This window comes from Aptenodytes patagonicus, chromosome 18, assembly GCF_965638725.1.
Source record: "Aptenodytes patagonicus chromosome 18, bAptPat1.pri.cur, whole genome shotgun sequence".
NCBI classification, from domain to species: domain Eukaryota; kingdom Metazoa; phylum Chordata; class Aves; order Sphenisciformes; family Spheniscidae; genus Aptenodytes; species Aptenodytes patagonicus.
Window position 1 is genome coordinate 10451257 of NC_134966.1, and position 15296 is coordinate 10466552.

Sequence of the window (15296 nt, forward strand, 5' to 3'; positions counted from 1 at the left end):
TATTCGCCAGAGCACTTTTCCTTTGGCTTTTCGTCGAGGGTCTTTGAATGGCTGCAGACAGCCCCGCTGCTGAAAGCGCCGCTGTGTGCCGACGGGAGCCGGCCAGGGCCGGCATCGCCCATCCTGGCACGGGGACCGGTGGTGCTGAGCAGCCAGAGGAAGGCAGAGCCCCACGCCGGGGGCGCGCAGCCTCTGGCCTTTTTTGGCGTTAAACTTCCAGTCCCGGTTTCCTCACCGTAAAACACAGATGTTTAATTTTAGGCTGGCAGATGTTTCGCTCCTGGCTGAGATCTGAAGCAAAGGCAAGATAGGGGTATTTATAAACCAGTAATATTTTTCCTATACTAATTCCAGATTACCTCCCTGTATAAATAGGTCACAAATCAAATCTCTACATTCCAGTACGTTGTTATAAATGTACTATTTGTAAAACGTAAACTATCCCGGCTGGGACTATATCATCTGTCTGTCCCGCGGCGCGTGCGTGTGTCCTTTGTGGTACAGGTTTAGATAAGCAGGCGGATGCTGGCGATGCCGGGCTGTGGCAGGGATGCTATTTCTGGGGTCGTCCCACTGCCAGTGGAAAATAGGCTAATGGGATAAAAACGTTTGTAAAATACTGCTATTTGAAAAGAAACTTTTCGCCGTGTAGAGAACAGGGAGAATTATCCGCGTGTTTGCATACTTGGTGACTGGTGGTGGAACAGATGGAGATGGTTTTGTCGCCGTTGCGGTGGACCAGGGCTCGTGACTTGTGGTTTCATGCTGGGGCTCTGTAAACGTTAACTTTTGGGTGAGGGTCTGTCACTCCGGTCTTTCTGTATGTCAAAATCCCATTCCTAAAACAGAAATAGTTGTTTCTTACCCACGGGGGTATGTTGAAGTTTATATCCAGTAAATGGTCAAGAGGAGAATCCAGACTGGTGGGAATTGGGGGTTCACGAATAATTTTGAAGTCCTGGTGTTTGGATTGTCAGGACCTGAGGAAACAAGTGAATAGTGGCACAAGGTGTGTGGCCAGCAGTTCCCAGCGCTGCCAGACTCCTCGCCCGAGCAGCTCGTTGCCCATCACCGATGGGGGTCAACAGGAGCCGCGTGGGCTCAGCATCTCTGGTCCCAGGCACCTCACACAGGACGTGCAACCGTCCTGGTGTCACCAAAACCATCGTGGCTCAGCAAGAGGGTGGTGTAATGGACCTCTAAGCCAGACGGTATGTTTTAGGGACAAGGAGGACACGTGCCCCTAGCATCACGCGAAGCCTGGAGCATCGGCAATTCCCATGACTCCAGCTTTCCTCCGAGCATGGACCGGTGAGTTGGTTTGAGGTTGCTTCTTCAGCCAGGAAACCCAGGATATTTCCCATTCTGGACCACTTGTTGCCAGCTGCAGCATCCATATAAGTTTGAGATGAAAGCGTATATCTGAATAAATAAAATATACCAGTGTTTGGCTGGCAGCTGTCATTGCTTCCTCTGTAATGATTTCCTGCCCCTCTCCTCTAGCTGGTAGGCTCCTTTCTTGGTCAAGAACAAAACTGTATTAAACAATACTTCACATTGTTTGCCCTTTCATTCAGAGGGAAGGAGCCACTGCCCTCTGAAGATACAAATTAATTAGAAGCGAATACTATCCTGTTCTTCAGAGCATAAAGGCCAAACAGACTGGCTTTCTTTGAAAACATGGGACCAAAGTGTCTCTTGTATCCTGCTTCTTTACATAACCGATTGCTATCTGCTGAGCTGAGGTGGCACTGAAAGGCCTAAATCTTCGGTCGTTTTTGTTTAGTATCATTGAATTTGTGCTAATGCTTCAATGGAAACAAAGTCCAAAAAATTATTCATGCCCATGTTTAATAAGACATTTACAGAGAGCGAGCCAGCAGGACAGATGTAACTGAAATAGAATAGTGGATTGAGTTACGCTTGGGCTTTTTAGCCCAAATTTTAGTTTGTTTTATGAAGTATTTGATTTCACAGGAAGAAATGTAAACTTCTCGATGGCTCCATGTGTAGGAAATGAAAAGTCTTCAAAAGCAAAGAATTTCTTCAGGGCAGGATTGTCGCCGAGCCCTCGGCACAGGTCTCAGCGTGGCAGCGGTTTTTTCCTGAAAAGCTGCTTTTCTTTCAGGAAAGAGGTTTGACACCAAACCCTTCGAAATTTCTCCAGGAAGGTAGCGTGAACACAGCGCTTGCGCTGATCTTTCCCTTGCCTGCCTCATTATTGCTACCTTAGGATCTGTTTGGCCCAAAAATGGGCTTTTATTGAGTGTTTGCCTATGGAAAGTGGTGGAGCAGGTAGGTTTGTCCTTGTCCGCTGTAGCTGTTTGCCAGTTGGATGTTGTAGGTGTTTAATCTCTTCAGTGGCAGCAGTCTTGGTGAAGAAGCAGGCTGGCGGGGGGCATGGCCGATGGCCGTTCCAGGCTGAATTCTCTTCTGTTCCTGTTACGGCGACATTGGGTCACAAGCAGCGAGGACCTTCTCCCGGCCACTCCTGCTCTGAACTCTGTCTCGTTTTGGGGTATTGATTGCAACTACTTTCCCTGGAGACCCGCAGCCTTTATACCGCTCAAAAAACAGCTGGAGGCCTCGAAGACACTTTCTGAGAACCCGTACCAGTCTGCCCCGCTTCCCTTCGGCAGCTTAACGTCTGCTGGTTTTTAGGTGGTGATGAATATCGTGGGTGCTTTTGACCCGAGTCATTAGTTAAAAGCAAAAATAAAAAATTAAAAATGCAGTTTTACACAGCCTGGGCGGAGCGTTGTGCTTCTGAGGGGTTGCGATGGTTTTCCTGCTCCTGCCGGGCAGCTGAAGCGGTGGCTCCATGGAGAGCCCAGCGCTGGGGAGCGCTCGCCCTGACGAGCTGCCTGCAATTAGCAGGAGCCCCGTGCACGGGCACAGCCCCGTCCTCACCTGCCCCGTCGCCTGACGGCTCAGGGAACGTGCATTTAGCACAAAAAGCTCTTGCCAGATTCTGTTTTACCCCTAATAGGATCGTGCTGTCTTTCGTTGCCACTAGAGAAGAGAAGAGAGGAGCGGAGGAGAGAGAAGAGAGAAGAGGTCCCAGTCCGGTTTCTGGGATTTATCAGCAGAACAATAGGGCGTACGTGGCCTATATATGATTTTACCTTTTAGTTCAGCCTGTGCGTAACCTGCAGAGGGCTCTGGGTGGGAGCTGACGGTGGTGTCCTCTACACCTGCCGCTGCCTCTCCCCTCGAGATTTGCATTTGTTTTGCAGTGGCCCTCGCGCTGCTGTAGCCTGCCTTGGTGAGCATGCCTTGCCAGAGCCAAAAAGCCTGTGAAGGACAGCAGAGTGGGCCTGCCCTGGGTGTTGGTTCCCCCGTACCTAGTGCCCATCTGCTTTTGATTTGTTTAAGCTGGAAAAAATACTAGTATTTAATTGGATATACTCTGCTTATCACTGTTTGAAAGCATCAGAAATACAGCAGGTCTTTTAGATGCTTCCTCTGTGTGGGCAGAAGGTGACTCCCACCTCCAAGGAGAGGGTGCCTGGATGCTTGGGAGTGCTGTTAAACAGGGAAATACTGCAGTTGGTGAAAATTCTTTATGTCAGTGGGACTGCACATCAGCACCACAAAGCCCTGCCGCTTTGCACAGGTAATCGGGCCGTGATGGCAAGAGAAGTTAGTTTTAAAACATCACGTGAATTGTTCTGCTGCTGTTGGTCCTTAATCACTGAAGGAAATGCTGCTCTGCCGCTCTGCAGCTCCACGGGCAAGGGGCATCCTCCTGGTATTCCAACTTTTTAGGGAAGGAGGGAGCGGTGAGCGTGGGGATGCTTCCAGCCCCGTGCCTGCGATAGGATGCCACGGCACAGCACGGCGTCGCGGGGCATGTCCTAGTTAGAACACTGCTCCCATTGTACGGGAGCCATCACCCTTTGGTTACTACAGCAACAAGTCTGCAAAACTTGTTATTTTATCTAGAGAGTGGAAAAATGTCCCCCAGAACACTGAAATAATTGCAGGAAAAGACACCTCTTGAGTAGGAGACATTTTGAGTTCAGAAACGCTAATTTCTGGGGTTTTTTCTTCTCTCTCTATTCACAGATATTGAAGCACAGAGCTGGGTTTGATTTTACATGTGGCACTTGCCACGTTATCAAACCTCTTTGGGAAAAAAGACGGATCGTTGTAGAGCCGGGCTGCCATTCGGAACTGTAGCTGCTCCCACCACGTCCCAGTGCAGCTGGAGTTGATGTACACCCGTGTCGGCCCTCTTTTGCTGTCAAAAATTGTAATTTTAAGCAAGCCTGTGGACTTGCACAGTAAATGTGCTTTAGAAAGCGCATCCTCTGGATGCCCACAAGACCCAGACTGGCGCGGTGCTGGCAGGACAGCTCGGTAGTTTCAGCTTTTCGACAGTAGTGGTTGTTAGTGGGCAGTGGTGGGCTCCGGGGATGGAACATCGGGGCAAGTCACGGCTGCGTCCTGGCAAAACCCAGTAATTTGGTTTTGAAGCCACAGCTTGATAACATTTTTTGGCTTGTTGGTTGGGGTCTCTCTTGTCACTGAGAGGAAACGTTAGCCTGCGAGAGGCAGAATAAGAGAAGGTGCCTGGGGGGGTGAGTTGGTGCTTGCAGGAGGTGGCTGGTGGGTGCTGTCCTCGGGGGAGGCTACAGTGACCTTTCTGGGTGCAGTGGGTATCTGCAGAGTCTGACTTTTAACTTCAGCAGGAAAAAAAACATCAAGAGAAGTAGTTACGGTACTGATGCAGGTATTTATCAAACGTGGGCAATTTATTGCCTGTTTTAGAAACCCTGGTGAAGTAACCGGCGGTTCTTCTGGGAGTGTTTGGGGAAGCCAGCTCCGTATGCTGCACTTCCAGAACGATGCCAGCTGTGCAGAGTTGCCCATTTTCATAAATGATTAACTTAGGAAAAGTTAAAGCATAATTAGGTTCCAAGAATCCCTCTCGCAGAACCCGAACGCGCATACGAGCTGCTGCGGTAGGTGATGGAGGGGGAGACCAGGGCATCCTTCCACGCTGTGAGGTGGCGTCTGCCCTGCGGTCGATAGCCCTGGCGAATGGTTGTGATTCTGGAGGGAGGAATATTTCCAAGAGCTACCTGAAAAAATAAAAACCTGACCTTCTGTTAATGTTGTGCCTGCATAATGAACTGTTTTAATGGTTTTCCCTTTTAATTTTTAAGTTGCTCAAGAGAAGCCAGAGCAGATCCCACTGGAGAACCGCTCCTGTGTCCTCATACGACGGGATCTAGTTGCTCTCCCAGCCAGTCTTATCAGTCAAATCGGATACCGTTGCCACCCAAAACTCTACTCAGAGGGAGATCCTGGAGAAAAACTTGAGCTCGTTGCAGGTAATAAGGGGGTAACTTTTCTTTGCTTCAGAACGCCTGGAGATCACTGATGTTTTCCTTCTTGAAACGTGTTCTTCATCTTGCTTGCACCATTGCTGGAGTCATGCGTCTTGTGTGCCCTTGCTGTGTCTTTCTGGATTATTCATCTTCTCAAAAGTTCTACGTTTCCTTTAATTTGCTGATAGAAAAATGTGTCATTAACAGGATTTATTCAATTGAATTAATTTAGCATTTTAATTGAATTCTCCAGCTTGTGTTCTTCCTGATTGGTGTGGGCTGCATCGCAATTGTATCTAAAAAAAACCAAACCAAAAAACCCCATCGCATTATAAGATTTACAAAGCAATGGAGATAAAATTTATGTCAGTGAACAAGCTTTGAGAAAACCTGTAAAAGTTTTTTAAATTTGGGCGTGTTACTAAACTGTGAAACGCGGCAGTAGGAAGGAAGAGAAGGAATTGGTTTTGGTCCTTTCTTCTATCTTTATTTTCATTTGGGGGGGAATTTACACTATCAGGAGAATTCACTACTCTGTACAGGATTTATGGCCGACTTGAGGTGGAAGATGGTGCTGTTTAGCTTTTAAGGATACTGGTGGTGTAGAGCTGGATAAAGAGAGAAATCCGGTAGCCGTGAAATGGTGGCCGTGCCACCTGCAGCCCGGGTCCCCGACTGCTGCACAGAAGACGGATGTTTGACTGGGGTGTCCAGATCAAATTCCAGTTTAAATAATTATATTTTGTTTTTGTAAGTTCTCCCCAGCTTCTCTTTGCTGCAATAGTCCTCTCAGCTTATAGCCCGCGCTGTTGTGAAGTTTTTTCCCTCGGACGTAGCTATGTGTAGATGAAGCGATCTTTGCACGACAGCCCCTACCTGCTGCCCAGGCGGGGAGGTTTAATGAATCCCTGGAAAGCCCTTGGTACAAAAAGGACACGTGGCAGCACAATCAATCCAAATCAGTTGCCTTTTCTTTCTGGTCATTTATCTCTTGGTGAGGAGCAAGATTTTATTTTCAGTCTGTAGAAGGAATCTGGATTTCAGGGGACGCCCAGGAAGGTTTCCAGCCGATCGAGGATGGGTCTTTGATGGAAGGCAGGAGTAAAACGCACATGCTGTAACACAGCGTACAACCACAAGTATTTATTTGGTATCTGGAATGTACATTTTATGTGAGCCTTCTTAAAACCATCAAGTGGTGCAGGTTATTTTCACAGTGAGAGCTGCAAATTGGCTCGAGGCAGCTCTGCTTGATTTACATTTTTCAATCTGGAAAAAAAGTAGATTAATATCTCTAACTGATAGTGGCTGCCTCGATTATTTTTTATTTATTAAAGTGAAGTTACCCTCGGTGGCCTCTGGCGTTCCCTCTGATGGCTTATCTCTCAAAACACTGCTGCCAAAGAGAGGGTCCACAGCTAATTGCCATCTCAAACCTGGTGAGACCTGGGGGCAGGGCTTGACCCCGGAGCACGCAGGAGGGTCCTGCAGCCGAAGTTTTCCTCCGCTCTCCATTCGGAGTATTCTCCTTTTGCCTCCAATTTTTCATGCCGTAATTGATTCTGCAAACTTCAGCAGCTCTCTCCGAGAGGGTCTTCAACAAGCCTTGCAGTCATCGTAGGACACCCGATGGACAGATACTGTGTGTGGAGCATGGCGAGAAGCAGGATGGCTCTGAGATCCGGAGCGATGCTTGCTTTTTCTGGGGCAGGACCGGCGGCCTGGGCTGCCCGCGGCGGCAGGGAAGGCGCAGGCAGCTGCCGTCCCCGGGGAGAGGGTCGGGCTCGGGGGCTGCTGCTGGGCGCCTGCCCCGGCGCAGCCCGCCGGCGTGGGCTGCTCTGCGGCTCTGTCCTCATCCAGAAGATCAGGGACAATCATCCGTAGGCTTTCCTGGAAATCCAGGAGGTAATTTTATTTCTCCAGTAGATGTTTTTACATCTTGAGAACGGAGCGTGTTCTGGATCCAGATACGACCCATTATTTAATCTTAATTAAAAGCAAATACCAAAACCCTCTCGTATAACAGTACACTTGAAAAATAGAGTAACCTCCCCCTGCAAGCCGATGCTGAGGCAGGAGCGGTTTGGTCTGTGTGAGCTATGTGCAAAGTACAAGTGTTTGATAAGAAAACTGCTGTAAAGCACTGCCAAACCCCTGGACGCGTGAAGCCGCTTTGGCAGGGGCTCCTTTTTCTTCCAGAGAACATCCTTAAAGGCAGGGTATTTCAAAGTCAGCAGTTCCTGTGCATGAGAAGGAAAATTCCCTGCTCACCAGAAGTATCAAGAGGTGATGGACTGGGGTTTTTGGAAACAGTGAGATCTGTAGTGTGACCAAGTACCTTTTCTGTGCTAGACGGGCTTTTTTCCTTTCTTTCTAGTTATGTGTTCTACGGTCTTTCACTTCAGAAAGAAAAGGCCAAATGGAGTGGGGTTTTCTTCCTTCAGAAAGAATAAATAAGCTGATCTGTACATATAAAACCACAGAATAAAGCCGTGCACTGTGTCTCTTTGAAAAAAAAAAAAAAAGAAAAAAAAAAAAAGAGTCCTTTCACTTGATTTCCACAGACTTCCTTTCTGTACAGATAAAATTAGGAATTATTATTACCTGGGGCTTGCCAAGACCCCAAGGGACTGCGATAACAGTCCCTGCTAGGCTTTTCCAAAAATCCTGCCGTCCGTGTTGGGCTTTTTGTGTGAAGAGCACGCTCCCTCCCGTGTCACACCATCGTCGGGACCGACCAGCGCAGGAGGAGCGGTTTGTTCGTGCCTCGGCGGCGGTGCTGTCAGCGAGGCAAGGCTTTAATTTTGAATTCTCCCTCTCCAACCCTTCCAGGCTCAGGTGTTTACATCACCCGGGGGCAGCTGATGAATTGCCACTTATGTGCCGGTGTCAAACACAAGGTCCTTCTGAGACGTCTTCTGGCCACCTTCTTTGATCGGTACGTGCTCTTTGTGCTCTCCCAAGGGATTCGGTTTATTTTCCGGTGTTTTAACCACCTTAATAGATAATGTGTCGTGAGTGCTTCATCCTCTGTATATGCTGCACTGACTTCTGTGCTTTTTCTCCATGATGCTTGAACCTGAGCACCCGTTTTTCCGATTCCTTGCCTTAAAATCATGTAACACGGTGATCCCTCCGTAAGAACCTGAAGGGAAGAGGACGGTGTCCCCTTGCGATGCGCTGTCCCCTGGCGTCCCCGGTGTAAGGGTCCTTCTTTGCCTTTCTTGCAGGAACACGCTTGCCAACAGCTGTGGAACTGGAATCCGGTCCTCCACGAGCGATCCCAGCAGGAAGCCCCTGGACAGCAGGGTTCTTAATGCAGTCAAATGTAAGGAGAGAGATTTACTGCTGCTCTGTTGGAACAGCATGCCGAGAGCAAAGCTGAAACCTAAGCAGGGAAGGCCGTCTCTGTTGAGTAATACGGGAACTATATATGGTGAAATTAGGTTATAGGAACATTAATTTATTTTTTATTTTGCATAATTGGGGGGGAGGAAGTGCTTTTTTTTTTTTTAATTTGTTTGGCAGTATCTTAATATAAAACATTATTGCTACTTGACTATTTTGCTATATTTTAAAGCACTAATTTCGCAGTTAATTATTTTATTGATAGGTGCTCTAAGAAGGAAATCGAAATTACGTTTTTGGCAACATTCAGAGCTTGATACCGCTGAAACAGGCCATCTCCCTGTGCTGGCTTTAATGCCCTAGGGCTCCGGCTTGCATTCGGATTCATCTGAGTGCAGGGCCCTGCCAAATCCCCTGGTTTACGGGAGCCGAGCGTACGGCTCCAATCCATCTCCCGGAGACGCCCTCCGCCCGTCTCTCTGAGGTGCCGGCCCGGCGGTGCCTGCGCCGTGGTGCTGCCCGAGAGCGGCCGTGCTTTGCGGTGCCCTTCGCTTTTGGGGCTGTTGGCCTTCAGCAGTAAATGTGCCCCCAGGAATCGGGGAATCCACTGGCTGCTTCAGCCCTGGTAGCGTGGGAGGATCTGCTCTCCATCTCGCTGGCAGCCTTTCTGTTAGGTTTGCAGTCTGTTTCCTTGAATATATTTTGTAAACTTCTTTTTTTTTTGAAAAAATACGTAAAAGGGGACCCCTGCTGCAAATAATTGCCTTTTTAAAAGATCGCATAAAGCAACAGGAGCTTTTGTTTTCAACACGTGAACTCCACACAAAGTTCTGCATCGTGCCGCGCGGCTCGGCTGGTCGGTCTGTCTGTCTGTAAAGCTGCTGAGCTCTGTCTCAGAGCTGGGGGTACAAAAGGTTCGGCTGTTTGACGCCCCTTCCGCTGTCCTGCGGGTAGGATCCCCCGTGTTTGCACGATTACACAGTGCCCTAACTTTAGCCAGGGCTGGGATGTGCAGGGCTCCCTGACGGATGGCCCTTCCCTGTGCACGTCTGTGCCCAACGTCTGGTGTTTATACAAGAAAAGGAGAGTTTTGTTACTTCCATCAGGGCAGTTTAATTATTTATGGCAGGCACGAGAAACAAATGGTTAAATATTTGGCTCTTGCAGTCACCCTTGAGTACAAGGAGCGTGCTGTGGGACAAAAGGTGCCTGCTGGTGAGTGAGGACCTGGGTGGTGTAGGAAACCCTGATGGGTTAGTGCAGCGAAGCCTGTTTACCGTGGGCTTGATATACAGTGGAAAGCAATGTGTTCTCTCATCCTTGCTGGATTCTGGATAGTAAATCTTTATATAAATATTATTGCGCTGGAAAATGAAACTAAGCATTTTTTTTTATTATTTTTTATTTTTAAGATTTGGAAGATAAATCTTTCCTCTCCCTAATTGTTGCTGCGCTGCTGAACTCCAGGGGCCTTCCAGCCACCCCCTGAGATCTGTAGCACGTGGAGAAAATGGATAAGATGGCAGGTGTTCAATACATAAAGACAAAATCACTGGACTGTGCTGGTGGTGCTTGCCCATAGCTTGTGCGTGGTGCTCCCCTGAGAGAGCCTCCCTGTTAGCAGCTGCACCCTGGAGAGCCCTGGGTCTGGACCTTCCAGCCTTGGTCCTTGCTGAGGCTTGCAGAGAGTTTCAGAGGTTGGAAAGGCGTCGTTGGCCAGTGACCGTGCCTACGACACTCGTGTCATGTGTCAGGGCATAAGATGACATCTTACTGCCTGAATTTTACAGAGAAATATCCCGTGCACAAGCTTTAGTTGATAATTATTCACCATGGCAGTGTGATGATGTTGCTCCATAACATCAGGTGCTCGGCCCCCATGGAGGAGCCGGGCTGCAGCCGAGGTACTGCTGGGCTTCTGCAGGGCACGTGCCAGCTGACGTGCTCCTGGTGGGATACTGGAGCAGCCACGCCGGCTGGGCCGGTGGTCCACGCAGCGCTGGTTGGCCCTGCAGTGGCCGGCACGAGGCGTGGGACGGGCAGAGGACGGTCCTTCAGGCTCCACCGCTTGGTTGAGAGCAGCTCTGACATTGCCCAGCCCCGCAGCTGTGCCTGCACCGCCGTGGTTTTAAGAGCCATTAGTGGATCTACCGTTGAGGAGTTGGTGTTGACCTTTTCTGTGTCCATCTCTGCTTTTGGCTATCCCAGCGTGCTGCGGCCGTGGGTGCCGTGCTCCGGCGGGAGGCTGGGTCCTGCCGGCAGGAGCCTGGTACCTCTGGGGCTCGCTGGGTTCCCGGGCAGTGAGTGGTCCTTCTCCAGCCCCCTTCCCTGTGCCATCTGGGATTTTTATGCCTTCTGGTTTTATCCCTTCTTGATTGTCTCTGTCTCGAGCTGAGGAGTCCTTGTCTGTAAGTCTCTCCTTGAGAGAGCTCTGGCACACGGGTGGCATCAGCCCATGCTAAGCCTTGTGGCAGGTCTCTAGGATGGGGCAGAGGCTCTGATCACCTTTGTGCCGCCTTTGTATTGCTTTCTCTGAATCCTCAGCTATATGTATCCCTGTCTTTGCAGTGTATTGTCAGAATTTTGCCCCGAGCTTTAAGGAAAGCGAGATGAATGTTATAGCAGCCGATATGTGCACCAACGCCCGCCGGGTCCGCAAGCGCTGGCTGCCGAAGATTAAGTCCATGCTGCCGGAAGGGATGGAGATGTACCGCACGGTCATGGGCTCCACCACAAACAGTGTCCCCCTGGATCCTGAATTCCAGCCCAACACTGCTCAGGTCTTTGAGCAGCGAATCTATGCAGAAAGGAGGAGCGATTCAGGAACTATAGTAGCCTTGAGAACTAACACAGTGAACGTAGAGCTAAGCAATGGATCCAACCAGTCCTTCGAACAGAGCGAGGATGCCGAAGGGGCTGGCTCTGTGATACAGGAGGCAGCTGCCACAGATGCTATGGCATCGGATACCCAAAGCACTCCGCAACCTTTTGAACAAGGTTCGGGCTCCTCCAGCCGGCCCGAAACTCCCGTGAGAAGACAAGATGGTACTTACGGAGGGACTTTATAAAGAGAGCAAACGTTTCGTGACCTATAAGGGATCTGTAATACTAAAGCTGCTTGCATGCATTACTAATACAAAACAAAAAATGTGATCAAGCCACTTACCTACTGAACTGCTACTGTTGCCTGAAAAAAATGTGATTTTTATTCTGCTTGTATTTAAAATTTACGAAGGAAATAATCGCATTCGTTATACTGTAAACGACTAGGTCTGTGGCGACCTACTTAAAAAAAATATTGGGCTCCTTTTTTGATATTCCTGAGGTTAGTCTATAAGATTGTAGCTTTTTTCTTTTTTTTTTTCTTTTTTTTTTTTTTTTTAATTTTAAGAAGGGGAGGAGAAAAGCTAGCCACCCCCCCCCGACCACCACCACCCCCCGTCATCACCACCCCATCCATTACTCAGCTCAGAAGTAAAGCCATCGTTAACCTTGTCCTCTAAAGAAAGTTTTACCGTCACTTAACAGGAAAGCAAGGTGTGTTAGGGTACAAGTGCTGTGACTGGCGATGTTTGTCTCTAGCAGAAGGGCTCTAGCCAAGTGGGACAGGGTGGGGGAAATCGTTAAAGGCTTCTGGCGTCGGAGGGAGCCCCGTGCCGTGGGTGCTGCGGGGCAGGGTGCTGCGGGGCAGGGTGCCACGGTGCCCGGCCGCTGCCGGAGGCCGGCGGGGGCTCGGTGCCGTTGTCTCGGGGAGTTTTATCCGGTTCCCCGGAGCAGGGATGGTTCCGCAGGAGTTCAGGCTTGCACGTGTCGGGAGGACTGCGTGGGATGCAGGTGGAGACCCTGGCCAGTGTAGTGGTTGTTGTTGGTTTTTTTCCCCGGTATGGCTGGGTTTTGGGTTTGGTTTCTCTCTCCCTCCCTCCCAGCGATTCCTTTTCGTCTGCTTCTCCTTGCTTGCACCTTCACGTCAGCCGCTTCTTGGGCAAACGGGCTCGCGTAACCCCACTGCACCCCATCGCCTCGGGGCAACGGCGCATGCAGGCAGGCGGGCCAAGTCCAGGGGCCACCTCCTGCGGGGGGGAGTAGCCCCCCTCAGCTGCCTGCGAAGGGCTTTGGAGAGGAATCTGAGCACGGAAAGCACATGGTTCTTGCTCTGAAGGGCACGGAGCCGGGAGCTCTTGGTGTCGGCTCCCGGCAGCATCCGCACCGGAGGCAGAGCGCGATGCAGCCGCCGGTGTGCGGGGCTCGCCCGCTGCCCCCTCCCCTCCGCCCCGGGCCAGCAGCCGCCTGCTCTCGTTTTTTAATAATTTGAAGTGTATTGGTTGCAAAAAGGTTTAAAAAAAAATTAGCTTTGTGCCCTTCTGTGAAGAGGTTTTTGGGGAGGAGGAAGCGTTTCGCCTCTTGCTCATCCTCCAGACCAGGCCCTTCTGGGGAAAAAGCCCGATGTTGAGTCATTTGTCATTTTTTTCTGTTGAAAGCTGATGTCCCCAGGGCTGCGTTGGCTTCGGTGGCCCTGGCTGGCCTCGGCTCGGTGGTACGGGCGCTGGGATGGGACCTGGAGGTGCCCCTGGAGCCTGGCCGGCCAGCGGGTACCAGCTCACCCCCCGCTCGCTGCCTCCTGCCTGCGTGGGCTCTGCCCGCTTGCCCGCAGAAATCCCCCAAAGCGACCATAATCCTGTCTGCGGACCCGGCTCCCGCAGGGCTCTGGGCGCAGTCGCTGCCCGTCCCCACTCGCTGCAGCTTCGCCCTGGGTGCTGCCGCCGGGCGGGGGGATGCCGGGCGCCCACGGGGATGCTGAGGCCGGGCTGCCTCCAAGGGATGGGGGCAGTGGCGTGAAAGCCAAGTGCGGCTTTTTTCTTTTCTAATTATTATTTTTACTGTGACTAAACGGCCTGCTTTAATGATATTTACAGCTTGTTTTTAACAAGTTTGGGACTATGAACAAGTGCAAGGTGCACAAAGAGTCACTTTTGAAGGCTACTGTGGCTGTGCTTTTCTTTTCTTCCCTGCTTTGGTTCCTGAATGCAGACGGCGCTTTGCTCAGGGTTTTCTTCCTTCTTTGTATTTCCATTGGGAAAGAGGGAGGGGGGAGAGGATAACCCAACTTCTGGCCATTTGTTTTGATTTCTTCGATACTTGAAGCAGTTTTTTGCATCCTAATAACAAAGCTGTCCGGCGCTTAGCCTGTTCCACTGCTCCTTGCCCTGAGAAAAAAAAAAAATCAATGACGGGGTGGTTTCTGCCTCACGTCTTGCACAGCTCGGTTTTTGGCACGGCTTGGCTTGGGCAGACCGCGATGCCCCGGACCGGGTGCCCTGCCACCGGCGGTGGGGGGGGGGGGGGGAGGCCGGTGCGGGTGGCGGCATGATGAGCCGGTGCAGGGGCACGCGATGCTTCACGGGAGTGGGGACGAGCACGGCCGGGGGCTCTATTTGCACTTTACCCACGTCAGCAAACAAAACTCATGCTCTTGCCGAAGCCCGGAGCCGGTGCAGCTCGTCCGCCGCCTGGCAGCGCCACGGGAGGAGGACAAACCTGAGCAGGGGGACCAGAGAGCTGAGCTGGAGGTGGGCTTCTTCCCCAGCCCCCCCCAAGGAGATGGAGCGGTTCAGTTCCTTGGCCCTGGGGGTGTCCCCGTCCCCCGTCCCCCCCCGCCCCGGGAGCAGCTGCTGGGGGTCCAGCTCTTGGGCAGCTCAGCCGGGTTGGCGGGGCTCGGGTGGTCGGGTTTGGCTGAGGACCCCCCCTGACCCCTCATCGCCTCCCCAAAAGTTTGGGTTTGCCAAAAGTTTGAGGCAAGCTGGGAGTGGATCCGGGCATCCGAGATCAAAAGTCGTCCCTTCTGTGTGTGTCTGTGTGCACATATATATATATATATATATATTTTAAAGATACTGCAAAGGATTCCTCCTCCTTTTTGGCACTTGCTGGGGTTTGGTGAGCGGGCTGAGCCCTACAGCCGGGCTTCCCAGCTGGCTGTAGGTGTTAATTCTGGACCAAACCCGCACCCAGAGAGACGGCCCCGGCCGGCGGGGCCACCCCGGGGGGGGCAGCAGCAGAAGTACTTGAATGGCTTAGGACAGAGAGTCTGAAGAGAGTCAAGTTGCACAGTGAAAATATATATTTTTATACCTAGCACAACTTCCTGTATATTTTTGGGGTTTTTTCTTTCTTTTTTTTTTCTTTCCTTTTTTTTTTTTTTTGATTTGGGTTTGTTTATTTTATTAATTATTATTATTAGGAAGGCAAACTTCTAAAATGTGAAGGGCGTTGGGTTTTTTTCCTTATCTGGTAGATGAGGGCAAGCATTTTGCACTAATGTTTCCTGTGTGTGGAGGATTAATGATATGTTTGAAAATGTTATATGGTAATGATTGTATTCTTCCGAAAAAAAACAAAACAAAACAAAAAAAAAAAAGTAACCCCTTTAAAATACTGAATGTAAGGTGAGAACAGAGCAGTCCATCGATTGTATGCGGCTTTCCTGAGTGCCTTAGAATTTTTTGATCATTTTTTCCAAGGAAAACAGATTAAGAAGATCAGATCATAACCGACTCCTTCCTCCTCTTTGTTTACGACACTATTTTAAATTATAGAATTCGGGGCTGCTTTATA

At 50.3% G+C, this 15296-nt stretch overlaps 1 protein-coding gene across 3 annotated transcripts in view; it reads left to right on the forward strand.

The window, feature by feature from the left end:
* Positions 1 to 13992, forward strand: part of NACC2 (NACC family member 2) — a 60581-nt gene extending 46589 nt beyond the window's left edge. For all 3 annotated transcript variants that reach the window (XM_076355177.1, XM_076355179.1, XM_076355178.1), the window contains exons 3-6: positions 5172 to 5339; positions 8169 to 8274; positions 8567 to 8664; positions 11253 to 13992. In XM_076355177.1, coding sequence (XP_076211292.1) covers positions 5172 to 5339; positions 8169 to 8274; positions 8567 to 8664; positions 11253 to 11752 — 872 coding nt within the window. In that variant the 3' untranslated portion in view covers positions 11753 to 13992. The remainder of the gene's footprint in view (positions 1 to 5171; positions 5340 to 8168; positions 8275 to 8566; positions 8665 to 11252) is intronic.
* The last annotated feature ends 1304 nt before the right edge of the window (positions 13993 to 15296 follow it).